The following is a 27,959-nucleotide window of genomic DNA, read 5'->3' on the forward strand; positions in this document are numbered from 1 at the left end:
ATTTCCAATACCTCCCCTTAATTCAAATACATCGCAAACTCCAATTTTCTCCATGAAATTCGATGCTTGGCTTGGAATAAACTTTTGGTAAACAAATGCATTCTGTTCATTGGTGCCACGAACTTTAACTCAATTTTTCCTTCACCGACTAAGCCTCACGATAAAATGATCTTTGAACCTCAATGTGTTTGGTCCTGGCATGATATGCGGGATTCTTAGTCATAGCAATAGCAGACTTGTTATCACACCATATCACAGTAGCCTTACTTTGTTCATTCCCCAAATCGTGAAGAACTTTCTCGGCCGGATTGCTTGCCTCCCAGTGCGCACCGCCGCCACATACTCGCCTCACTAGATGACAATGCCATCGTGTCCCGCTTCTTTGAACTCCATGTAATAGCACCGAGACCTAACATGAACACAGACACGATGTACTCTTTCTGTCATCAAGACTTCACCTTGATCACTATCGTGAATCCAACCAGATGAAATCTTGAGAGGTTTCATACGATTCCCTTCTCTCTTGTTCTGCAATGTACCTTAAAATCCTCTTTGCGGCTCCTAGATCTTTGCTTTGTTGGTTGTGCGAGAAACCTAGAGACCACACTAACATCGTATGCAATGTCCGGGTCGGTGTGAGTGAGGTAGTTCGAGACCACCCACAATGCTCCCGAATCTGTTTCTCATCCGCACTACCGAGTGCCATCTTCCTCTCTGACTTCTCATTTGCATTCATTGGTGTGATTGCAATTTGAGAATCCTCCATTCTCGAATTTCTTGATAAATCTTTTGCATACTTCCTCCGAGACACGGAGATACCTTCTTGATCGATTCACCTCTAATCCAAGAAAATATTGCAGCTTTCCTAGATCTGTCATCTCAAACTCTTTCATCATAGCCTTTTCGAATTCATTCAAAGATTTCTTGAGATGAACCGACATAAATTATGTCATCTACATACACACATACCACCAAAACCCAAAGATTAGATGTTCTTTTGGTATACAAAGTTGGCTCATTTTCACTTCTGTCAAAGCCACTCTTTGCAAAGAATGCATCTAATCTGCATTGTGCCAGGCTCAGGAGCTTGCTTGATCCATATAGAGCCTTCTGCACTGTAAACCTTTCCCTCTTCTTTCCTTTTGACAAAACCGTGCATTTGGTTCCACATAGACCTCTTCCTGCAATTCTCCATTCAGAAAGGCTGATTTAACATCAAACGATAGATGTCGAGTTTGAGTTGAGTGATGAGCTAAAATGACTCTAACTGTCTCAAATCTTGCCCTTTGGTGAGAAAGTCTCCTCAAAATCAATCCCCTCCAATTGAGCATACCCTTTGGCCACTAGTCTGGCTTTATGCTTTTGTATACTCCCATCTGTGTTGAATTTGGTCCTGAAAACCCATTTCAACCCAATAACATTTTTGCCATCTGGTAGGTCAACCAGTTCCCAAGTCTTATTCTTTTGAATAGACTTTATTTCTTCTTCCATAGCAAGTCGCCACTCAACTTGTTTTGCAAAGCATCAACAAAGTGGATTGGCTCTGCAGTGACTAGAGCAAACCCACATGTTTCATAAATTTCTTCCATGGATCTCATCTTCCTTGGAGGTGACTCATCAGAAGAAGATGAGTCTTCTGATGTTTCATTTGTTTTGGTGGTGTAGCCGGTATTGCATCCAACTCCCGATTCACATTTTTTGATTTTCTTCTTTGTGGTTTAGACTCGGACTCAAATGTAAATACTCTTTGATTATCACTCTTTGTGACCAATCCCAGACTTCATTTTCAAAGCAAAAATAACATTTTCTGCTGATTATTACATTTCCATTTACAGGATTATATAACCTGTATGCCTTTGACTGAGTAGCATAGCCAATAAATATGCATTTTCTTGACTTTTCATCAAGCTTTGACCTTAGATTCACTAGGGAATATGCTATGCACCCAAACACCCTGAGATGTTCCACATTTGGCCTCCTTCCCTTCCAAATCTCATAAGGTATTCTATCTTGAACATGACCCTAGATGGTGAGATGTTCAAGATATATCTGCAGTTGATTGACACGCTTCACCCCATAAATCATTTGGTAAACTTCTTCCCTTAGCATACTTCTTGCCATCTCAACCACGATTCTATTCTTCTCTCTCGCAACACCATTTTGCTCGGGGGTATATGGAGCGATCAATTCTCTATTTACACTCGATTTTCACAAAAATTGTGAAATCTTTGGAAGTAAACTCACCTCCCCCCTGTCGGTCCTCGGACACTTCAATTTTTTACCACTCGAGTTTCTACCATAACCTTGAATTTTTGAAATATTCAAATGACTCGGACTTGGTGCAGAAAGTATACCCAACTCATCCTCTCAGTCAGTCATCGGTAAATAATAAAAAATATTTACTTCCTCCTAATGACTCTGTCTGCATAGGGCCACAAAGATCAGCATGCACCAATTCTAAACATTCACTAGCCCTCCATGCCTTCCCAGTTGGAAATGAGTCTCTAGACTGTTTTCCATAAATGCATCCCTCACAAATTCCAAGTTCACCAATCCCGTGCAAACCATCCACTAATCCTTTCCTACTCAAAAGTTTCAAACTTTGAACATTAAGGTGGCCATACCTAAGATGCCACGATCGGCCTTATCATCCTCCTTTCATTGTCAATGCTCTACCCATCGACTTGACTAAATCAAGGGAAAACATTTTATTCCTTCCCATTGATGTCATGGCCACTATCTCATTTGATTTTTTATCCTTAATTTCACAAGAATTATTATCAAATGATAGTGAAAAACCAGACTCAAGCAATTGACCAACACTTAACAAATTATAGGCCAATTGAGGTACATATCGCACATGATGAAGTAATTTAATATTACCTTGCTCAGTTTTGACTGCAACAGTCCCAACACCTTCCACACTTAATTGCTTATCATCCCCAAGTCTTACTTTGCTTATCCTGGATTCATCCAAGTCTTTGAACAAAGACTTGGTACTTGACATGTGATTAGAGCAACCACTTTGTCAATATACCGGACATTCCCTGCGAGTCTCTTGTGCCCCATTGCTTGTCGAAAAAGCTTTTCTTCTTGTTTTTCAACAATATTCACTTTTTGATCGTGTTCGATCCTTCTCCTTCTCGCCAGTTCACCTCCTTATGACTGGCTTGTTACGGTAGTAACACTTCATAGGACCCTTTGGAGTGTCCTTAGCTTGAGTTTCGGATGACCGGCGGATGTCCGCCACGTCCTCTTCCTCTCGAAACCTCCCCTTCCTCTACCTCTTCCGGCACTGTTTGATCGTCCTTGGAAGACTCACCCTTGGAGACAAATGCCTGCTCCTCCTTCTTCTCTGAAGATCTGTTGACTCTTTCTTCATGAGCTAACAGTGAGCCCATCAAGTCATCAAATGAATATTTCTCTAAGTCATTTGATTCCTCAATGGCAGTCACAATGTAGTCATACTTCTTTGTCAGGCTCCTTAACACCTTCCCAACAACCTGCTCATCTGATATTTTCTCTCCATATGCCCTCATCTGCTGCACTACTCTTGATACCCTGGACAAATAGTCTTGTGCAGACTCTTTGTCACTCATGAGAGAAGTCTCAAACTCTCTCCTTAAAGTTTGTAATCTCACCTTGATTACTTTCTTGTCACCTAGATATTCTGATTTCAGAATATCCCAGGCCTCCTTTGATGTAGTAGCAGAAGCAATCCGAGAAAAGAACTCCTCCTCCAAGGCTTGTTGAATGATAAACAAAGCCTTGGCATCTTTCTTTCTCTTCTCCTTAAGAGCCGCATCTGGTTCTGTTGGTTTGGTATCTTCAAACCCATTTTCAACCAGTTCCCAGAGCTCTTGTGATCTGAACAGAGTCTTCATCTTCAATTCCCAGAATTGATAGTTGACACCCTTAAATATTGGCAATTGAGAGTAACCATTTGAGCTTGCTCCATTGGAAGCCATGACAAGTCCTAGGATATGAAACCTAGAGCTCTTGATACCAATTTGTTGTGAATTTTGTGAGTTTTATGTGAAAAACAAATATGAGGAAGGAAGAAAATTACTTGCTTTGATTCTAATGAAATTACAAGGCTTATATAGCAACAAACTAGTGCAACAAACATCATATTGTAGTCTAAGAAAATGCCCACTAAGACCATTTCCTAAGGCCACTAACAAGTGGTAAACCCACTAAGACCATTGTGGTAAACCCACTAACAAGTGGTAAACCCACTAAGACCATTGTGGTAAACCCACTAAGAAGTGGTAAACCCACTAAGACCATTGTGGTAAACCCACTAAGAAGTGGTAAACCCACTAAGACCACTAATTGAATTAATATTTCCAATATAAGATAGGATAAGGGGATCATATACCTTTTGCCATCATTCGCGTAAATGAAGAAGTGACCTTTTTCAGCGACATTTGTTCTTGGCCAGGAAATCCTCTTCCTGCTGGCAGCTGCTAATTTCTGCCACTTCCTAGCCATTTTTATGAGCTTCTTTGTACTGATCATATTTTGAGTGTATTGAGACTCGAGTTTTAAACTAAAAAGTGTAGGATTGTAATAAAAAGTTGATATGAAAATAGTGATTTTTGGTTTGATGGAACTAAAATAGCTAATTGCAGTTTTATAGTACTACACCAAAAGACACAAAACTTAAATGTTTCTTGTATGATTCTAACTCATTTGGTTCAAAACCATGTGAATGTAGGTCCAAATCAACTAGACAAAGCTGGTGGATATGTTGGTTTCTGATTGTCCTGGATTGAACATTTGAAAGCGAGTAATCATCGAACTTCTGACTCGTGTAGGGCGAGTCGAAATATGTCATTATATATTAACAACTCTAGTGGATAACAACGGGATTATAATCAACCAGCAAGAAGACATCTTGGGTCTACTTCATTTGCATTATTACAAATTGATAGCTATATGTAAAGCTAACTTAGACATACCCACCTGAAATTTTCACATGGTTTTGTTCCCAGACAATGAAAACAAGGTATTAGTTAGCATTCAAGGGATGTCTTTAATTGGATACTATAAAACTCAAACATTTCTCCAAGTTTTTTCACAATCAAACACAACACAACAAGTTCATATAAACATTTGTAAGTTACAATACTCTCATTTTAAAAGATTTCTCATTTTTATCTTAAAACCTGTGAAAATGATCAGTACAAAGAAACTCATCAAGATGGCAAAGAAATGGCAAAGAATGGCAGTTGCGAGTAGGAAGAGAGTTACCTGGCCGAAACCAGTGACCAGTGAAGGTCATTTTGTTGTTTACACAATTGATGGAAGACGGTTCATGATTCCCTTGACGTATCTACAGACGAATATTTTCATAGAACTACTAAAGATGACAGAGGAAGAATTTGGCATAGCGGCTTCAGGGCCAATTACCTTGCCTTGTGATTCAAGTTGCATGGAGTACATCATCTCTATGAGCCAAAAGCATGTGGCTAAGGACTTGGAGAATGCATTGATTGCCTCTTTGTCAAGCTGTAGATACTCGTCATCAACTGAGCATCAAGAACAAACAAGTCAACATTTGCTCATCTCTAGTTTCTAAAATGCTATATTCTTCTTTGATTCTTCTGTACAGAACAGATGTAGTTTTGCCTTAGAAATCAGAATTAAAATTTCTTTTTAGTTCCAAACAATTGTCTTCTTAGCTCTGTAGTATTTAGAAAGTTAATCAGATGCAATGATTTGAACTTCCAATTAAAAATATAAAAATGAATCATCTAGTGGGAAATGAAATGATGCAGTACAAATACAACAAAATCGTCAAAGATTTCCGCTTATGACAGTAAATCGGACTGAGTTTATTTTAAAATACCCTTGTATAAGAAGACACAGGCAATTTTCCGATGACTCATAATAAAGCTTGCATCAAAAATTGACTATGAATCACCTCATAAATTAACTCTCTGATTCTCGCAAAAGTCCTAAAAAGAAATCACAGACCATCCATCCTTCTACCATGTGGAAATCTAATGAGAAAGCCACAAGTCCTCCTATGTGCTCTAAAATTTCAGTTATTAGTCACTAGCTTATAGAAGATCCTATTCACATGCTTCTATCATACTCGCAATATGAGGAAACGGAAAAATCATTTTTTTTTTTGCTAAATACACTTGCATTAATCCACTATTTAACCTACACCACCAAGTTGAAGTATAGGTCTTCCTTATTTATCAGACTGTTTCTTTGCGTGCTCATTTACAGTTTGTTAACGTTAGTGCTATGGCGGCATGGGTATGTACCACTCTTAAAATCATACCTTTATTATGCAGTGCTAATATTTACAACTTCTCTACAAAATCAGCATACAGGTGTGTCATTGTCTTACCTGAAGACCACAGGGGGGTACTCTCAGGTGGGTACTTCCTGAATTAATCAATTGCAGGACAGCTGCATGAACTGATGTACACTTGTGTACTAAATTCATTAGTGTATTTGTCCAAACCCTGTATGCACTGACGGACACTTGTGTACCCGATTGGTTGGCGTATTTGTCCCAATCATATCTTAGTGAGATCAATAATATCCAGATAAACACCATTAACATTAAGCATAACATGTGCATATAAGGACACAATAGCTAGGATGCTCAGGTGGGTGGGTACTCCCTGAATTTATCAATTGCAGGACAACTGCATTAACTGATGTACACTTATGTACTGAATTTATTCGAGTATTTGCCCCAAATAAATCACTTTGAGGTCAATCATATCTAATAAACTTACAGCATAACATGTGCAGAAGGGGCCTGAACGAATGTACACGTTGTTCATTTATCCGTAATATTGTATATACATTCTTTTGTTAACATTTAAGTGACTTGTCTTTAGCTTGGACCCTTGCATCTATATATAGAACTTGACCATTTCTACAAGTTTTCACAACAAACCATTGCTAAAATTCCTCTTAAATCTTCAAACAACATAGCCAAAATATCCCTATTTCTTAAATTTGGCAAAAATGATCAGCACAAAGAAACTCATCAAGATGGCAAAGAAGTGGCAAAAGAAAGCAGCTTCAAGTAGAAAAAGGATTACCTGGCCAAGACTGATGGCTGATGAAGGTCATTTTGTTGTTTACACAACTGATGGAAGGCGGTTCATGATTCCCTTGACGTTCTTAAATACTGACATTTTCCGAGAACTTTTCAGAATGGCCGAAGAAGAATTTGGCATAGCTACTACCGGGCCAATTACCTTGCCTTGTGATTCTGGTTTCATGGATTACACCATTTCTATGATCAGAAGACATTTGGCTAAGGACTTGGAGAAAGCATTGATAGCATCTTTGGCCACCTGTAAATACTCATCATTGGTTGAACATCAGCACCAAACTACCCGTCATTTACTCATCTCGAGTTTCTAAATATTTTTTTCTTCATTCTTTTGTATATATCAGATCAGATGTAAATTTACATGGATATTTAGGTATGAAGTGACATTTCAGGAAAAAGTTCAAATTATGTTTTTTTTTTCCTTTTACGTCTGTGTGATACCTTCAATAACAGGCTGTGCATGAATCTGATAAGCATCACAGTCTCACAGGTCACAGGACATGAATGGCAGCAATAAATCGCAAATGAATTGATATCTAAGAATATCTACGGAAAGATTTGATGCTGTAAATCAAATTCTTAGCAAGATAAGGATTATTTCAAGAATTTCCCTCCTGAATGTATACTGTTTATGCTTTCATCTGAACTTAATTATTCATAATGATATCTACCAGTCACTTGTTGCCATGGAAATTAAGACAATCGAACACCTAACGGCGACCATATTGTTGCAAGAATGAGACTATACCACAAAAGGACTAGCTTAGAACATTTAATGCAGCATCTAATGGCACAACAGGAAGGTCTAATGAGGAAGTGAGAATAATTATTTGAACTTGTGGTTCAAAAAATTTACCTTGTGCCACAGATGAGCTTTAATCTAGCAAAGCTTGAACTCTGTATAATTAAGATCATACATTAGATTTCTTCTCTTGTTGGCGTACCCAGAACCTGAAATTTGGCAGGATATTATTAAGGAAGTCTGAGAACAGAGAAGTAGAGACCATAGGACAATATGGCCTCCTGATGCGGTACAGTGGTACTCCAAAATTCAAAACTAAACAGACACACAAAAAAAAGGCCGCAACTGACTTACGAGTTGAAAGAACAAGCTCACAAGTCACAAGATACTCGCCACATTGCGTATGCAACTCGATATATGCATACCATGACTCTGGTTGGGGTATGCGAGGAGCACGAGTGACAGGTGGAGAAGTAGGAGTGGCAGCGGAATCGATGTTGGTTGGAGTGGGTTGTGGAGTGGATGGAGAGGATGATGGGATGGAGGAAATGGGTTCGGTGGAGGGTGGTGCTTGGGTCGTGGGTCGCCTGGTGTATACAATTGTAATGGGTTTAGGGATGCGAGGTGAGGGTGTTGTGCTAGGAGGTGTCGAAGGTTGTTGGGGTTGAGGTAGAAGAGGAATATTAAGGGAGCACCATTCATCAGGTTTCGATGGTGGTGAGTGGGACTGTCGAAACGGATATTCTTCGTCGATGAATTTAACATGTCGCGAAGTGTAGATTCTATGTGTTTTGGGGTCTAGACAGTGATAAGCGCTTTGGGTATTGGAGTATCCAACAAAAATACATGCAATAGAACGATTTTCTAATTTATGTTTTGTATATGGACGGAGCCATGGGTAACAAAGACAGCCAAAATTGTGAAGTTTATCATAATCAGGTTTTGTATTGTGTAATTTAAAGTATGGAGAAACACCGTTTAAGGTCTTTGTAGGTAGTCGATTTATTAAATATGTAGCGGTACTAAAAGCGAATGGCCAGTATGTGGTGGGCAGTCCTGCGTGATTGAGCAATGCTAGACCGGTTTCGACAATGTGACGATGTCTGCGTTCAGCATAGCCATTGTGTTCGGGGGTATGGGGTGGGGAGGTTAAGTGAGAAATTCCGTCATTAAGAAGAGAGGTATTTAATTTAATATATTCTCCACCGTTGTCGGAGAAGAAACGTCGAATGGGTCGTTGAAAATATTTTTCTACGAGGTTTTTAAACTGAGTAAAGACGATAGTGGTTTCGGACTTGCGTTTTAACGGATATAGCCAAGTGTATTTGGTAAAATGATCGACGAATATAACGTAGTATTTGTAGTGGTCTCGAGATGTGATTGGGCTAGTCCATAAGTCCGAGAACAAAAGATCTAAAGGAGCAGAAGAACGTAGGGAGGAACTGTAAAAGGGGAGCTTCTTGCTCTTAGACACACAACACGCAGGACAATAATTGAAATTGGGTAAACTTTTATTCATAAGTTTGATTACATCATACGAGGGATGACCGAACTTATGGTGCCACGATATTGGCGTGGTTCCTTTTTCTTTGACGGCAGCAAGAGTGACGGGTTTAGGTGGGCTCCATTCGTAGATTCCCTGGGTTGCTCGGCCCTGGAGGATCGTTTTCCCGGTTTTGAGCTCCTTTACAATAAACAAATTTTGTGAGAAAATGACATATGCATTATTATCGGCACATAATTGCGAAATTGAGATAATGTTACGAGATATTTTAGGTACATGAAGAACATTATTGAAGTGTAAATTATTCATGGTAAACGAACCTGTGTGCTCGATGGAAAGAGCGGAGCCATCACCTATGAGTAGGTCGTCTAAGCCGTCATATGGTGAATGAAATGCGAGGGTGTCAAGGTCATGGGTTAAGTGGTGGGATGCTCCACTGTCCAGAAGGAAATTCTGATTTGGTTGAGGGCCATAATTGGCGAGGTGGGCTTGGGGTTGGTTGGGGTGTTGGCGGTAATTGGGTTCGGGAAAGACAATATTCGGGAAGAGTTTCCTGAACATTGGGCAGTTTGCAATTACATGTCCCGTTTCTCTACACCATTGGCATCGTCCTTTAAAAGGACGAGGGTTAGCATTGTTGTAGTTTGGTTGTTGCGGGTTAGCATTGTTGTAGTGTGGTTGTTGCTGGTTTTGCGAGTAGGTAGGTGGGTTTTGAGGGCGAGAAAACCCACGGTTGTGGTGGTGTTGTTGGCGGTATGCCGCGTTGGCAGAAGGTGGGAAGTGAGTGGGGTTGGTGTCGTGGGTAAGGAGGAGTTCGTGTTGGAGTAGTTTTTCGTGTAGAGCTTCGAACGTGATTGGTGTGTCTCGAGCCCTAACGGTTTGTATGACGGGTTTATAGGTTTCATAGTCAAGACCTTTGAGGACTTGGGCTATGATGTCTTCGGGGTCGAGTATTTTGCCCATGAGGGCGAGTTGGTCTACACAAACCTTTATTGAGTTCATGTAGTCAGATATGCTTTGTTCCGTCGTTTTGACGATGGAATCGAATCGTTGTTTTAACTGGAGGATGTGTGCCCTCGATGGGTTGGCGTAGGTATTTGCGAGGATGTCCCAAGCCTCTTTTGCGGTTTTGGCCCGAACAATAAGTGGTTGGAGGGCCGTGGTGAGGGTACCCATGAGAGCACCAAGGATTAACCCGTCTTGTTTTAACCAAGAGAGGTAGGCCGGGTTGGGTTTTTCGGTTTTGGTGTCATCGGTGATGGTTTTTGGTGGTGGTGTTTCAGTGCCATGGACAAAGCCAAGGAGACTAAAACCAAAGAGTATGTTGGTTAGTTGAAACCTCCATGCCGTGTAGTTGAGGGGATTCAACTTGACACAATTGTTGAGGTTGAGCGAGGTGAGCGGTTTTGTATTGTCATGGGGGTTTGGAACGAGTGTTTCAGTGTTGTTGGTGGTCATTATTGTTGAGAGACACGGGTTGAGAGGGTGGCGTGAAGGGCGTTTGAAGTTGGGACGTTTGGGACGTAGGAGGTTGGATCGATGAGGTCTCGTTGATACCATATAAGAGTTGTATATTTAGGTTAGAAAGCATACTTTACAATGATTCACAGAGGGAGTATTTATAGGTGTGCAATGGAGCTAGGTAGGCTATACAAAGATATGGAAGATATATGAGTTTCCTATTTTGCAATATTTACATGATCAATATCTTTGTTTATAGGCAATGAATGATTTGGAGATATTGATGTTGCTTGGGGAATACGTTGGTTAATAGATGACAGTGAGCAGATGCGGATGATGTAAAAAAAATACTCGGTGCTTTGGTAAAGATAGACTTTGACCGTCTGCTTGTGGATAAAGGTGGATGTGATTAAGTAATAACGCCATGGAAATTTTAGTTCAGGAACACAATATTAAATTCTGTGAGAGACGAGTTTTGTACTCAGGTCATTATTCCACACCTGAATGACCTTATCAACTAGATAATTGACATGTGCTCCGGGTTTCTAAACATGTAAATGCATGCTTCTTGTTTCAAGTCCCTTAACAGCAACTTAGCACACAATCATATCGTCATATCCACATTTTTTCCATAAAGAACTTAAGTCTCTAATATCAATGTTCAGGTGCTCAAGAATAACATAAATATGGTTCCACATCTGGTGCGACACGTCACCTACTAAGAAAACCTCAATTCTTCCATCAACCTCAATCCAACTCCATGCTGCACTTTTCTTGGTCACATTTCGTGTCATCATCTTTCTTATATTGGCAACTTCATCCTCCAAACCACCATCCCTATAAATATGCGTCATAGTTAAATATGCAGCCGCGTTATGAGGTTGCAACTCAAATACACGATTATCAATCTCTCTTCCAAGCTCGACCGAGCCATCACTACTACAAATACAGGCAACCACAACGGCCCTTTAATAACGCTTATTCACGAAAATCATCAAAACACGTTGTAGAATTTATTCCGCGAATTTTACCAAACTTAATTACAACGGTTATGTGTTGTTAGCCGTTGTTATTGGTTTTAACAACGGGTCATACTTAAACAACCGTTGTTAATGAAAAAACTAATAACAACGGTTAAATTTTAACCGTTGTTAATGGTTTGGCGCCAAATTAGTGAAAAGTAATCACAACGGTTATATTAGAACCCGTTTTTAATACGTTTTAACAACGGTTGTAGACTCAATAACCGTTGTTATTAATATTATGAAAATCTTAAGAACAACATATTGCTTTATTCTGCTATACGCTACAAACACAAACACAAGCTAATACTGCTACTATATCATCCTCCATTCCTCCCTGATTGTCTCTCTGTCTTCATCTCCGTCACTGTTGTCACGTCTTCTCTCCCTCATCGTGTTTATCAATCAGGTATATATATGTTTCTTAGCAACGCTTATAACTAGATATAGGATTTTTTGGGTTATTATCTAATTTGTTGATAATTTAGCTTAATTGCTTTCCTGAATTTCGTTTATTTGTTTGCCTATTATTGTATTTTCTGAATTAGTTACCTATTATTACGAATGTAGAATAATGACTCGAACTTGGATGATTGATGCAAATATGAGTGACCGCACCTACAAGGATGGTTTAGCTGAATTTTATGAATTCGTTTCGAACAATTTGAAAGGTTCTTCTAGTATTGCATGTCCTTGTGAAAGATGTGGTAATATTAGCTATATGGCTTTTTCGGACGTTAAAATACACCTAGAAAAGTGGAGATTTAGTCGATCCTATACACTTTGGATTTTTCATGGGGAATCATTAGAGGAAGAGAATAACTCGGAAGAAGATGATGTTGAGGTACACGAAAGGCTAAGCGATGATCCCGAGTTTGCCGAGTTTTTTGAGTTGGAAGTAGAGAAGTTGAATGTTGGGTCTATAGATAATGAAGAGAATGATGATGAGTCCATTGCTTTTGAAGATGTAGGTGATGACACTAGTAATTGGGATGACCTTAACAACATGTATGAGAAGTTGTGTGAGTCGAAGCACCTCTCGTATCCCGATTGTAAGTTCACAAAAATGTAAATTTGTGTGGTGAAGTTGTATAATATCAAGGGGGCAAATGGGGTGAGTGACACGTGTTTCACTAGTTTTTAGCCTTGATAAAGGAGTTGCTTCCCGATGGTAATGTTCTACCTGTTAAGACATATGAGGCGAAAAAACTAATAAGAGGAGTGGGTATGAAATATGAGAAAATACATGCATGTCCAAATGATTGCATATTGTATCGGAAATTATATCAAAACTTAACCAATTGCCCTAAATGTTTGGAGTGGCGTTATAAGGATAAGGAAGGGATCCGGCTAAGGTGTTGTGGTATTTTCCATTGATACCAAGAGTCATAAGGATTTATGCGAATCCCGATGATGCAAAAATGTTAACTTGGCATGAAACGGGAAGAATAAATGATGGAAAGCTAAGACACCCGGCAGATGGTAAGCAATGGAAATCGTTCGACGCTAAGTATCCCGAGTTCGGCAATGAACCTAGAAACTTACGTCTAGCGCCGTCCATCGATGGAATGAACCCACACGGAAACATGAGTAGCCAACATAGTATTTGGCCAGTAGTGTTGGCTATTTATAACTTACCTCCATATGTGTGCATGAAAAGAAAGTATTTGATGTTGTCGTTGTTAATTTATGGCCCTAAACAACTCGGAAATGATATAGATGTATATTTGGAACCTCTTCTAGATGATTTGCGATTGTTGTGGGATAGTGGGATAGAAGTATTTGATGCATATAAGAACGAAACTTTCAATTTGAGAGCGATGTTATTGTGTACAATAACTGACTATCCGGCTTATGGCGACCTTTCTGGGCACACAGTTCATGGGAAAGAGGCTTGTCCATTGTGTGGGAAGGATATCGAGTCTGAATACTTGAAGTCTTCTCGTAAGTATGTGTATATGGGAAATAGGAGGTTCTTGTCTCATGACCATTGTTATCGCAAGATACAGAAAGCATTTAATGGAAGACAAGAACTTCGTCAATCTCCTAGAATTTTGAGTGGGCATGAAGTTTATCAGAAAGTAAAGCATATTGAGATAGATTATGGGAAGAAGAGCGGCTCTAAATTGTCTACTCGTGGGTATAAGAAAAGATCCATATTTTTTGATAAACTTCCATATTGGTCAGACCTGGAGGTCAGACATTGACTCGATTTCATGCACATTGAGAAAAATGTCTGTGATAATATTATCAATACCCTTCTGAATGTTCCTGGTAAAACAAAGGATAACGCCGCAGCTAGGGAAGATATGAAAATGATGGGTATTAGGCTAGAGTTGGCACCATAGAAGAGAGGTAATCGTACATTTTTACCGCCACAGACTTTTACCCTTTCACGGAATGAGAGAAAAGAGTTACGTGCATGCTTGAATGGAATTAAAGTGCCACATGGTTATTCGTCGAACATCAAAAGCCTAGTGTCGATGCAAGACCTAAAACTCACCGGGTTAAAGTCACATGATTGTCACACTTTGATGCAACAATTACTACCTGTGGCTATTCGTTCCATTTTACCTGAAAAGGTAAGATATGCTATAACTAGATTCTGTCTCTTCTTCCAGTCCATATGCGAGAAAGTCATCGATCCCGATGACGCGGATTCATTGCAGGACCTCGTTGTAACCTCTCTTTGTCAGTTGGAAATGTATTTTCCACCCTCTTTCTTCACTATCATGATTCATCTGACCATTCACTTGGTTAGGGAGATTTTGTACCTTGGGCCCGTGTACTTGAGATACCAGTATCCGTTCGAAAGATTGATGAAAGTCTACAAGGACTATACATCTAATCGGTGATGACATCTCTCCTAGGTTACTACGTCTTGGTTTAGGTCCAAATGCCAGGGTCACATTTTACAACAGTTTTGCCATTAATGGATATACTTTTTACACCCGCGAGCAAGATGAGGTGAGCACAATGCAAAATAGTGGTGTGAGTTCTGAATTTGAGGCAATGCACTTTGCTACTTCAAAAGATAAAAAGCCTATTTGGGGAAAATGCCTTTATTATGGTGTTATTCAAGAAATATTGGTACTAGATTACATTGATTTCACAATGCCTTTGTTTTGATGTAACTGGGTTGATAACAACATCCATTGTGTCCGAAAGAATAAGATGGGATTTACGTTGGTCAATCTGGGTAAGGTTGGCAATAATAAGGATGATCCTTTCATAATGGCATCCCAAGCTAAACAAGTGTTCTATGTCACCGATCATATGGATAAGAAGTGGTCTGTTGTACTGTCTATAAGGAAAAGAAGGAGTAGTCCATCCGATAATGGTGATGATGATCAGGATGTCATTTTTGAGGGAATGGATCAGTCTACCACTGTATCTTATTTCGACGATGTTGACACTGATCATGAGGACACTGAAAGCATCTATATGCGTGATGACCATGGTGAAGGTATTTGGGTTAACGAAGAAACTATGACATCCAAGAAACGCCCCCGATCCCGAGATAGTTCATCGGACAAGTATGCATGCATCTTTGGTGTTGTCTTATTTTCTTGATCTTATTATTAGATGTGGATCTTTGGTGTTGAAATTCTTTGAATAATGTTGCAAAGTATATGGTGCTTCTCACATTAAGTATGTATTGTTACTGAGTTTGGACCTGTAATGGAATTACTGATAATTTTAAAAAAAAAAAAAAAAGAGGTTCAACAATAACAACGGTTATATTTAAATTACCCGTTGTTAATACTTTCAACAACGGGTGTAGTACCTCTACCCGTTGTCAATTATTTTTTTGACATATTTCATTTTGGCGCAAATTTGGTGAAAATATATTACAACGGGTATATTTTAACCGTTGTAATAAACTTTTGACAACGGTTTACTTTTATTGACCCGTTGTTATTAACATATAACAACGGTTCTTCTTTGAGCACCCGTTGTCAATAGTTTGTCTTAATAAAAAACTAATATAGAAACCCATACAACATGCCATACACAAACACACACAACATTATTAGTTCAACCGTTGGTATCCTGAGTTAATTCTTCTCTCTTCCTCGCTTTTTACATTTCTCGCCGCCGCCGTCGCCTTGATTTAAGCCAGATTCCGTTGCCTTCCCTTATCATCCTGCTCGTTCTCTTTATCATCATCATCAACAGGTATGTTCACTTTAATTTTGTGTTTCGTCATTAGGGTTTTAAGACGATCATCTTGTTTCTTTTTCATGCATCTGTTTGTTTTTCGTCTTCTTTGTTATCTTTATCATCCCGCATCATCTACTTTACTCCTCTTATCAGGGTTTAGGATTTTAGAAGCTCAATCTGTTGTTTTAAATTTTCATTCCTATTAGGGTTTAGGGTTTTAGATAATACTCTGCATGTACGTTGTTAAGTTGTTCATTTCCAGCTATATCATTCATATTTGGGTTTTAGGATTATCATGGGTGAAAAACGTAAAAGAAGTCAAAAGAATAATGAGCCTGGTGATAATAAGCCTGGTGAGAGGGGTGCTACGAAGTGCAAGAAAGTCCTTGCAGCTATAGCCGCTAAACAACCGTTCCAAATAACATGGAGTGAGATGGGTTTCCCTCTTTTGGTCCAAATGCGGGTCTTTTCTCCGGTTGGATTGGTGCTTGCACAAGACAGTTTGTGCCTATCCATTTAGATGATGTTAGAACTTTGAATCCAAAATTGGCGGAGTTATACTTGGCTCGTGTAAAGGAAGGCTTTATTATACCCGATAAAAGCCATGATGAGTATTTAATGCATAAGGCAGCGGATGTCCACAGGCAGTGGAGGTGTGGCGTTGCTAGGGATTGGTTGTATGTGGACAAGGCAACGGGGGAGATGCGTAAGAGCCCACCGGAAAACAAGTGTCCCACCATCAGCGGGAAGAATGGGATCTTTTCAAAAGATGAGAACTACGAGAAGTTTCGGGTTAAATATCCTCGCCTTTTAACGATTTACCTATCATTTTTTTAATTAATGAGTCCTTTATATAATCTTTTTATTATCTCATCTACTTGCGCTTTTATATAATTATTTGAAGGCCGTTAGTAGAAGAAATCGTGCTAACATTTCATGCAAGAAGGGGAAATTCTATGGTTCTCGAGGCGATTCTGAGAAAGATAGAAGAGGACCTCGTAAGTAGCATGCATTATTCCCCTGTGAGACTTTATTTTTTTAATCACACTTGGACTTGCATTGATACACATTTACGTGTATAAATGTTACCATGTTAATGTGTAGGTGGCAAAGGGAGTGAAAGAAGTGGATCGGCATGTAACTTATAAACAAGGGCACACGCCTAAAGGATCCCGGTCGTCGCGTGACAAATATGATGAGGAAGTTTTGGCCAACATAGTAAGCATTATTTTATTAAGACGAGTTCATTACTAACTTTATTATTTTAGTCACAAATATAATTTGAAGTTTATTTAATATATTATAGGACAACGTATTGAAAGAGGTAGAAGAAGGTAAATTCACTCCCAGTGGTCGTAATGACGTTCTTGCTAGAGCGATCGGCCGACCCGAACATCCAGGTCGTTTGAGGGGCGTCCCGTTACAGGTTGGAGTAACGAAATATTATGGGAAAGCGCCCGGATAAAGAAGAAAAGGAAGACTAAGTCCGAGAAGGCCGACATGGTAACATTTATTCTATTATTTTCATTTAAGTTCAATTCACATGTTATTGTTGGGATAAAAATTGCTGACACATTACATTCTTGGCAAGCGACTTGATTAATGGCATCCGTACTACAAAAGTGAATCTTTGAAGGTAAGCTTTCAGAAGAAGAAGTGAAGATGATGGAGGATGTCATTTCTAAAGGGGGTAATAATAAGGTACAACAGATTGGTCAAGAGGCCGCTACTACCTTGGCAATACATGAGAAGGAAGTATCGGTCAACGAGATTCAGAAAGATCAGGTACCTAATAATGCTTCTGAAGTTATAACAACTAAAGCCGATCAGGTACCTAATACTTCCTTATTTTTCTTTTTTTTTTTTTGGGTAAGATCGGGGGTGTGTTCTTTGCCCACTCTAATGCTATAACTTCGATATGGTGCCATTGAATTGGTTAATTTTATTAGGTGAATAATGGGTCTGAAAAGGAGATGCAATTTGAGAAGACGGCTGATGGAAAACAAGATACATCCCCTTCAAGTCGGTTCCCTGTTTTGATAAGGTATGCATGAAGTGTTTAATTAGTTAAATTTATATGAATACTGAAGTTTGTGCAAAAATCGGCCCGAGACAGAAAGCGTTTTTGCAAAATCTTTTGAATCTTCAAGCGTTTTTGCAAAGATATAATAATGTATGTGTATATTCTTCAGGCCGTAAACAAGAGGCCGATTATTCTTTCGACCCTAAACCGAAAAGCCACATGTGCGTGTTGGCGGGTCTCGTAGAAACCAAATCTGCAGCGTGAAAGCGTAGTTCATGGCGAAAAACTTTTGCCGAATCATAGAATAGTAGAGATTACTACAGTCTTTCCAAGCCATGAAAACTTTCAACCTGTCTGTCCCGATTCGTGACGACATTACCATTACGGGAGATGCGCTTGGAAGTTTCATCCAATGGCCTCGAAACTCACATCTACTTGGCGAAGATATCTCCGCCGCCTCAAAGAATGCGAAATTGGGGTTAGAAGAAATACCTTTATATATATGTTACATTTTTAATTGTTGAATGTTTTTATATGTTAAATTTATATGTTATTTTTTTTTTGTAGGGAACAAAAAAGACGGTTTTGGCGGATAAGCCTAAGTCCACAGACATGCCAACGACCTCGACTTCACAACAACTTGATGAGGTATTTAATTAACTTCTCTATTTTTTTAAAAATTAACCTCGCTCCCTTTATTTATATTTTGTCTGTATTTATAAAAAGCATGGTAATTTTGTGTAGGGGACAAAAAAGACTGATAAGCCTAAGTCCCCAGTCTTATCGCTACTACTACCTCATCATTGAAAGAGCAAAGTTGACGAGGTATTTAATTAAGTACGCTTTTATTTTTATTACTTCAACTAGGATATGTTACCTTTGGATTTTTTATTATTTTAATTATCTACTACATGTGTAGGCTGGTGGTAGTAGCACAAAATCAAAGACTCATTCTTTCCGGACGAAAGTTAGGAGTTTAAACTCCACACAATATAAAGGGAAGGATTACATGCCAAAACTAAGAACGGTGACGATGATGAGAGCGCATGAGGAGGCCGACCATCGCATAGCCACCGAGCAAGTGATAGTTATTCCGCTCGAGGAGGATATTCTAGGGGCTGAGCGCCAAGCGCTTATATCATGGGATCCGCTAGCCGTATGGGCTGGCCTAGACCAGATTGATATATCACACATATTTGTTTGGATGAAGTAAGTTTCTTAATAAATAATTTCATAGTCTAATATTCGGACTACTAGATAGTGTTTTAAATACCGGAATTAATACCGTAATAATGTAGGATATTGAAATTGAGAGTGATCCCCGAGAAGAATATTCCATCCGATCTATACAGTTCCGTGCCCCTATGTTTTATCTTTATTTATTCTGGATTTCTCGTTCGAACAACGGGTAGATTATATTGCTCAACAATTGGCGACAACCAAGAAGTCGATGTTTGGCGCTTATAATGAAAAAGGGTAATAAACAAATTAATATTACGTTTCCCCCTACAATTGCATTTTCATAACTAATATATGTACTTGTTAATAATGATGATGTCTCTTGATGTAGGACTCATTGGGTGCTAGCGAGTCATCATGCCGACAAGGAATAAAGTTTTAAGTTGGACTCTTTACATCATCAACCAAGCGAGACTTTTAAGCACTTGATTAATATGTAAGTTTATAATATTGATTTATTTATAATAACATTTTCATTTTTTATTCATAGAAAAAAGTTATTTCATATTTTTGCCCCTAAAAAAATTAGTTTCCGCCTCCTTTTTTATTTTTTAAAAAAAGGGCCTTTAAGAAGAAAAAGAGCAAACGAGCGGGATCAACCCATGGAAGATTCTCGATGTTGGCCCCGATTTTATTACGATAACGGGGTACGTGCTCAAATACAATAACATTAAGTGCAAAATCTATGTTTAATACTAATACAATACCTAAAGTTCAAGATTTTGATGTGAGCCTTCTCTCGTCTGTTTTTTTATGTAATAATAGGCCCCTCGCCTTGACCGGATAACATACAATGTGGATACTACGCTTGTCGGTTCATGTTGGAGATTATTAGGCGAAGATATCTCGTTATTCCAGAAAAGGTTAGTAATAATTTAAACATGTGTTTATTACTTTTTTTTTTTTAAATTAGAGCTAATGTTGTCTTGCTTTGCTCGCTATATATACCATGATGTTGTTAATGTTGTCTTGCTTTTCGGCTTCTTTGCTATATATACCATAATGTCTTCTCTTTGTTTTTCCATGATATGCAATCAACCCGTCAACATGATTGAGCAAAGTACTCAAGTGTAGATATAGACGAGGTAAGAGACATGTGGGGCAACTACGTCTTAGAATATATTAGAAATGCATGATACTCAGAGTTTAGATCAACTTATTAGTAAATTTTTTGTTGAAGTTAGGGAATGATTAGTTCATGTAAATTCAACTCTTTGTAAGTATATATATATATATATATATATATGATGCAGCTGCTGTTGTGGTTGAATTGAATCTATTGAGTTCGATGAACCCATTTGTGATTTATCTTTGGTCTTTGGTATATGGTCTTTGACGACATATGCAGGTTTTTGAATGGCATGAAACAAATTTATTTTTTCAAAACATTAGGAGTTTGTAATAAAAACGGTTACTAAAAAAAACCGTTGTGAATACCTTTCACAACGGTTAATAAAAATAACACCGTTGTGAATGACATTCACAAATACCCGCGCATAATATTCAACAACAGGTTTTAATCGAAGAACCGTTGTTAAAAGTCTTCACAATTTTGGAGGTAAAATTACAACAACGGGTATTAAACAAAGAACCGTTGTTACTAAAAATTTCAACAACGGGTATGTACCATAAACCCGTTGTCAAAAGACTTCACAATTTTGGAGGGAAAGTTACAACAACGGTTATACATACGACAACCGTTGTTATATTATTCCCTCCAAAATTTTGAAACACTTACCACAACGGAGAACACCCAACAACAACGGCTTTTAACCGTGGTGAATACTTTAGACAACGGTTTCACTAAATAAGCAAACCGTTGTAAATACCTTCTACAACGGCCGCTTTAACAACGTCCGCTTTTTGATTTTACAACGGTTTTTACCCGTTGTTATAGGCTGTATCTGTAGTAGTGCATGTGTTTTGCAGCAAGTTAAGATAGAGCTCAAGATAACAGTATTAAGATCAAATGGCATTTCCTCCATTATTTCCAATTGCCTTTGTTAAATGACCTTTTCGGGCATGCAAATCAATGAGACATACAAGCATATTGGTCAAAGTGTAGGAGCCAAACCATAGTCCCTTCTCATCTTTTCAAAGCAACCCATAGCAATGGCTTAAGTTGTTGAAATACAGTTCTTTCAGGATTTTCGTCGAACAAGTTGCGTGCACTACCTAAATTTCGAGTGGGCTTCTTCGGTATTGTACTAATTGCACTGAATCTGAATATCGATATATATAAACTTGAACCCAAATTGAACCGAATTAACCATTTGACCCTTTTTTTTGTTTGGGATATTCTACGGTGTACCCTCGTATTTTTCGGTTTTCTATGTTGTACCCCTAACTTTTTGAAATTCTATGGTGTACCCCTAAACTTCTTACTTATTGTCCATAATGACCTTCTTCAAATCTCCATTAACTTTGTCATTATAAAACAACCTTAATTTGACCTTTATTTTGACTCATTAATATTGTATCAACATCTTATATGAGAAGCATCACAAATCACGTTTACTAAGTACAATTTACTATTAAAACCTCCGTTATGAAGCATGAAAAGATAATAGCGATTTGATAAATTTGAGTTAAATTTGTATACTATTTGGTGGGTTAATGGTAATTCGACGAACTAATAGGTAAATGAATACGTTGCCGAATAATTGGAATGGTAAATCGACGATTTAATAGATCAATTAAGAAATTAAGCTAGCAAAGACAATGAATAAGGTTATATAACTTATGTATAGAATTTAAGGGTATACCGTAGAATTTCAAAAATATAGGGGTACAACATAGAAAACCGAAAAATTCGAGGGTACACCGTAGAATATCCCTTTTTGTTTTTATTTGTCAAAGAATCTGAAAATGGAGATTTTGTGTGTGTGGTTATATTGTATTCAGCTAGTCTTGTTAATCCCGTCACAAGCTTGTGACCTCTCACAAAAAGAGAGAGAGGACAAGGTAGCACCCCATGTGTTTCCCACTCACCTCTCAATGGGTATTTTGTGAGAGGAAACGGTACCCGTCACAAGCTTGCGACGGGTACTTCCGTCACAAATGAGAATTTGTGTATTGTATTAGCCATGTATGGGTTTGTTTAGAAGCTTAATTAGGCAACGACGTACTACTGTAATACAGCAGATAACTTTTGGCCAAGACGAATCAAGTATATCGTGTACGCAAGAGAAGTCGATTGCGTTTGAAAGTAGAGGGAACTAAGATGAGAAATAGCTAATACGGAATCTTGTTGGATGTAAGATTATAACAAAAATAAACAGAGTATAAATAATACGGAAATTGGAAAATCAAAATTACTTTCCACAATCTAGCGAGAAGGAGAATCAACCCATCAACGCGATCACATATCTATATAAAGATGGTGCAAAGGCCATTTCGGGTTTTTCAAATTTTCAGGTTAACGGGTCGGGTTCGGATCGGGTCATTTTGAGTTTTTCGAAATTTCGGATTAGCTCGGGTTGGGCCGGGTCATTTCGGATTCCGGGTCTGTTTCGGGTCAAGCGTGTCGGGTTATTTTCGGGTCAATGATTAAGAGAGAAAAAGGCATTTCAAATCTTTTTGGGTCAATTAGAGTTATATTTTGTCAGGTCATTTTCGGGTTGAGTGGTTTCAGGTCAGGCATTTCGGGTCGGGTTTGTTATGCGTCCATGAAAGCTCGAGTCATTTTCGGGTCGAGTCGGGTTAATTCGGGCTTCGATTGTCGTTTGACTGCGGTAGTTCGAGTCGATTTCGGGTCTCGGGTCAACCTTTTCGGATCGGGTCAATTAGATCGGAATGATTTTGCCAGGTCTACCTATATTCCAACCCAGATCACCTTGGCTCACTTCTAACTTACCAACTGGATCCTTCAAATTTAGGATAATAGCAAACTCAAGTGTTTAATTAAGAGTGTGGCCTCAACCGCACTTGCTTGACAGGGTTGGATTAACGGCGTGGATAGTCTGGCATCACTTATCTCGGGATCATCTCTTGATAGAAGTTCTCTCAATTCGTTTACCCAATCTATGGTCTGGTTAAGGTTAAGTTCCTCCTACCATCTCTCACATGAAATATTAACACAGCGTAGGTTCCAATTCTTGCAAGGCAAAAATAAGTCAAGGCGCGAGGGCATGAAATCGGTTTTTCTAGGTTACACGTTTAGCGGTAGACATTCCAAATCTTGACAATACCTTTTGAATATATCCTTTTTTGGTAAACAAATAGATTCAATTTACAAATAAAACTAGACAAGACGATCCATTAATTAGAGTAGACATAAAACTAGCTCATGTGCAACAATGATACTTTTTTTTTTTTTTTTTTTTTTTTTTTTTAGTGCGATGCAACCATGATACTTTGGTAGACGGATGTTACTTCCTCAAGCATCGACGAGATTACGTTGGTTGATTGCCATAACATGATTTAAGTCCCTTTGTGGATTTTCTCAAAAATAAAATAGAATTAATTTTGTATCATGCTCGTAGTAGGATTCGAACTTGTACCGCAAAGGCAACACAAAATACAAACTCAAATTATCTACCACTGGTCTCTTACCTCCATCCTAAAACTCAAATTTCGTAACATATAAATATATTTCCTCCTATTCTCAATAACTCTCCATATTTATGAAGGTCACGAGAATTAAGGGAGGGAGTATTATATGATAAAGTATCTTAGTGGGAGTAGGAGATTAGAGAGAGGTAAGGTATTATATGACATTATTGTGGGGTTGAGGACAATTTAGACCTGTCAAAACGGGTCACGGGTCGGGTTCAGGTCGGGTCAATTCGGGTCTCTCATTGAGTTTGGGTTAATTCGGGTCGGGACATTTCTTTTCGAGTTTCGAGTCTGTATTATATGATAAACAGCCGAAAAAACTGACCCGAGACCCGAAGTGACCCGTACTACATCACCCGAATATGAGCCGAAAACCCGAATTGACCCGACCCGACCCAAACATGAGCCGAGTTTTCTTGACCCTAACTGACCCGACCCGAAAATGACCCGATCCGAAACCATCAAACCCAAAAATGACCCGATAAAATATAACTCTAATTGAATCGAAAAGACTTGAAATGGCTATTTCTCTATTATTCATTGACCCGAAAATGACATGACCCGAAATAACCCGACCCGCTTGACCGTAACAGACCCGACAATAAACCCGAAACAGACCCGAAACCCGAAAAGACCCCTCCCGACCCGAATTAACCCAAACTCAGTGAGAAACCCGAATTAACCCGACCCGAATTGGTCCGACTCGAACCTGACCCGTTGACCCGTTTTGCCAATACTAGCAAATTAGCAATTAACTTTACCCATTCATTCATTCATTCGTCACAAAAATCAAAACCCTAATTTCAAAGCAACGCCTCTTTCCCCATCTTCAATCATACCGGAGCATTCGCTGTAATTTTTCAATTAATTTGATTTTTTTTTTTTGTTTGTTTCTTTTCACCCCTCCGTCCCAATTATTTGTTTGACTACTATTTTATTATTTGTGACGGGTATTTTAATCAAAGAGTAACTAAATTATGGAGACGGAGAGGGTATATGATTTAGTTATCTCCACTTAACACATGATCATCACAAGTATAAATTGTGAGGTCACTTATATAATAATTTGTTTGTGGTACTTTCTCCATTCCAATCATTTGTTTGACTACTATTTTTTCCTGTATGGCCCTTTTAATCAAAGGGCAAACAAATGATTGAGACGGAGGGAGTATTGATTTAGTTACCTCTACTTAACCTGATGAGCACAAGTATTAATTGTAAGCTCACTATAATTCTAAATTTATTTTTGTTTTCGCTTTTATCATTATTATTATTTGTTGGTTCTAACTTCTACCCTCCCCGTCCCAATCATTTGTTTATATGATTTAGGTATAAATTGTAAGGTCCCTATAATTCTCAATTGTTGTGTTGTGTTTGATTTATTTAGATGGTATTGTTATTTGTGGCTTGGATCATACTCACTCTATCCGAATCGTTTGGTTACCTTTGATTAAAATATTCTTAGCCAACAACAAAAGCGATAAACAAATAATTTGGACGGACGGAGTAATTTGAATCTATGTAATAGGCGAGTAGCATTCCAACTTAAAAAGAACTTAAGTATTACTCATGACACAGATGGTGGGATATGGATCAGATTGCGATGATGGGGCATTTAGCCTGATGCCATCTGATGATGAAGACGGTTTTACTAAGACTGAGTTTGAGGCTGATGATGAAGACGGTTTTGCTCAATGTTTAGCAACACCTTTAGTTCAGGTGTTTTCTGTTTGTGTTTCCACTGATTTTGATGACGGGAAACCATGTGAAATCCACGGCTCAATTCGAGTATTTGAAGAAGGGTCTGACTGTCACTATTATAATCTCTATGATCGCTTCCCTGGAGATTCCGAGACCATATTAGAAAGTGGCACCTTATCTTTGATTGGCCCTCATGACGGTGCTATCATACCCTCTATGAGAACCACGTTGGTTTTCCGGCTTAAGGATAGGATTCATGACGTTGATGTTGTGAACGGGGATCTCAAATTGGATCTCACGACTGAAGGTTCATATGACAGGCTTCAGAAGGGTGTCGTCAAAGGTGCTCACGGCTCTGCGGTTGTGTACTATGTGGTATTCCGGTTTGCAATTTATGGTTATGTGCAGGTTACAGTTTCCAAAAATGATAACAACGATGACAAAAACTGTAATACTGTTGATATTTATGGAAGTGTTGTCGCTAGGTATGAAAATGGTAGGATGTATTGCAGTGATGAAGAGGATAATGATCTGAAGCAGTTGGAAACACGTCTTTTTTACCATCCGTCTTGTGTACCTTTGCGTGTCCTGGCTGGGACACACATCAGGATGTCTAGAACTGTGGTGGCTGTGCCAGCTTATTCTACCCTTGTCATCGAAGTAAACTTGTGGGATTTAAATGGCAAAATCGCTAGTGATGAGTTAAAGTTTCCAGCTTACTTACAATCTGAAGATCCCGTATATATTGAAACGCAATATGCTCGTGTTGAAGTGCAAATCCTATGGCGAAATGCTTATCTGGATCCAAATATGGTGCAGAGAAGACCAAAGGTGAGGCCAACCGACAGGCGACTGATCAATATCATTCATAATCTTTTGTGTTTCTTTGAATCTGCAATCTGACTTGGTAATCTTTTATATTCAGGTATTTCATGATCAACATCTGTTAGCATCTCTTGTCCCAAGGTACGTTACGTTACGTGTCTCTCTTTTATTAACCATTTAACCTTCTGTTCTTACCAGTTCACTTATATTGCTTAAATTCACCAGAACCTTGCCCATGACAAAGCCATATTGGGGAAACCTTAAAGCGGAGGTGTTTACTGTATTTGTCGGGGGAATTAATGAAAAGATTTCTGCTTTATGTGGAACCATCTCAGTTGACGATGGATCTTTGGATAGATACTCAATCTATAAGACAGATGAGAGCTGCAAAGAATTGTTGCGGGATCACAGTAGTCTTGTATGCATAGAGTTCAATTATCGCGCTATTCAGAACTGTGAATTTTATGTAATTCTAAATTTGACGGATCCAGTTGGGAAGCTTGAAGTGAGCAGGGGTTATGCATGTTTTCATTTGGGTTACCATGGTCAGAATATGTATGAAAGGCGCCTGTGTTCGATTGTTCCTGGTAAGGACGGTTATGCAGCGGTGCACTTTGAAGTTTTCGCGTATGCATTTGAAGCGTTTTTGGAGGTGAAATTATTTGCTGCTAATGGTGATCTTAACATTCCTATAAGTTTATATGGGACATTGCTTGCTTGTTATAGTGGTCATAATTATTCAACAAGCTACGAGAAGTTATATTATAAGAGTAGGCTTATTGACCGCCCACTGGACAGCGCGGTGAAATCAAAGACGGGTTCTGAAATCGCCATGTTAAAATCTATAGTTGTTGTTCCAGCCAGGTCAACTTTAATTATCGAAGCAAACTTAAATGCATTTGGGATTAACAATGTTGTTGAACTTATACACGGGAAGGCGGAATTCGAGATCAATATGCATGATACAATATCGAAGATAATTCGAGGACAAGATTATGGTATCGACATTAGCGTTAAATTCACGAATTAAAGTGGATGTTAATGTAGATTGATTTTCTGTTCCAAGGTCATATCCTAAAACTAGGGCCTGTAGGAGCTAGTACAGTAATATTTATCGCTCCGTCCCAGCTTGAGTGTGAATAATCAAATTGCTCATCAAATGCAATCCTAAAATAAAAAGGATCTCCAAAATGGAATAGGATAATACATGAGCGGGACAGAGGGAATATTTATTTATGTATAAGCGGACAAATGGACTTCTTGTAATATTGGTTTGAATAATGAACAATGAGGGTTAAACAAAGTAGTATTGCTTTGTTTTAAGCTTGAATTTGTGATGGTTTGCTTTATATTTTCTAATTTCATTTTTAGATGTCTAGACATCGAATAATCATAGCTTTTCCTGAACTTTTATCTAGTTATATTGACATATGGGCTCGCCCGAAATGTGATATGTTTTTGTTGTGCAACAAATCTTCGGCATTTCGTGCAGCTCTCAAGTTTGTGAAATCATCGAAGGTTGGTGATAATATCAGCATAGCTCAGCAATCATTCTTAGCCACCATGAGACTGTTACTTATACAAGCAGAAGTGAGCATGGTGATGATAGAATTAGGAAAATTTTGATA

At 38.6% G+C, this 27,959-nt stretch overlaps 2 protein-coding genes across 3 annotated transcripts; one reads left to right on the plus strand and one right to left on the minus strand.

The window, feature by feature from the left end:
* Positions 1–3,212: 3,212 nt before the first annotated feature.
* Positions 3,213–4,383, minus strand: LOC141646503 (uncharacterized). Its single transcript, XM_074454374.1, has one exon. It carries the CDS (start codon positions 3,966–3,968, stop codon positions 3,213–3,215), a length of 756 nt encoding a protein of 251 aa, XP_074310475.1. The 5' UTR covers positions 3,969–4,383.
* A 20,162-nt stretch (positions 4,384–24,545) lies between these two features.
* On the plus strand, positions 24,546–27,661 carry LOC141648243 (uncharacterized). 2 transcript variants are annotated; one of them, XM_074456761.1, is made up of 4 exons: positions 24,546–24,657; positions 25,384–26,337; positions 26,432–26,472; positions 26,557–27,661. In XM_074456761.1, exons 2-4 carry the CDS (start codon positions 25,384–25,386, stop codon positions 27,359–27,361), a joined length of 1,800 nt encoding a protein of 599 aa, XP_074312862.1. In that variant the 5' UTR covers positions 24,546–24,657; the 3' UTR covers positions 27,362–27,661. The 2 variants fall into 2 exon arrangements, with proteins under 2 accessions (XP_074312862.1, XP_074312863.1); XM_074456762.1 differs by lacking the exon at positions 24,546–24,657 and adding an exon at positions 24,925–25,022.
* The last annotated feature ends 298 nt before the right edge of the window (positions 27,662–27,959 follow it).

This window comes from Silene latifolia, chromosome 3 (assembly GCF_048544455.1).
Source record: "Silene latifolia isolate original U9 population chromosome 3, ASM4854445v1, whole genome shotgun sequence".
NCBI classification, from domain to species: domain Eukaryota; kingdom Viridiplantae; phylum Streptophyta; class Magnoliopsida; order Caryophyllales; family Caryophyllaceae; genus Silene; species Silene latifolia.

Coding starts and splice junctions, on each gene's coding strand:
- LOC141646503 (XM_074454374.1), bottom strand. CDS start 3,968: ATGGCTTCCAATGGAGCAAGCTCAAATGGTTACTCTCAATTGCCAATA.
- LOC141648243 (XM_074456761.1), top strand. CDS start 25,384: ATGGTGGGATATGGATCAGATTGCGATGATGGGGCATTTAGCCTGATG. Junction 26,338..26,431: donor TGGTGCAGAGAAGACCAAAG/GTGAGGCCAACC, acceptor TTTTATATTCAG/GTATTTCATGATCAACATCT. Junction 26,473..26,556: donor TTAGCATCTCTTGTCCCAAG/GTACGTTACGTT, acceptor TAAATTCACCAG/AACCTTGCCCATGACAAAGC.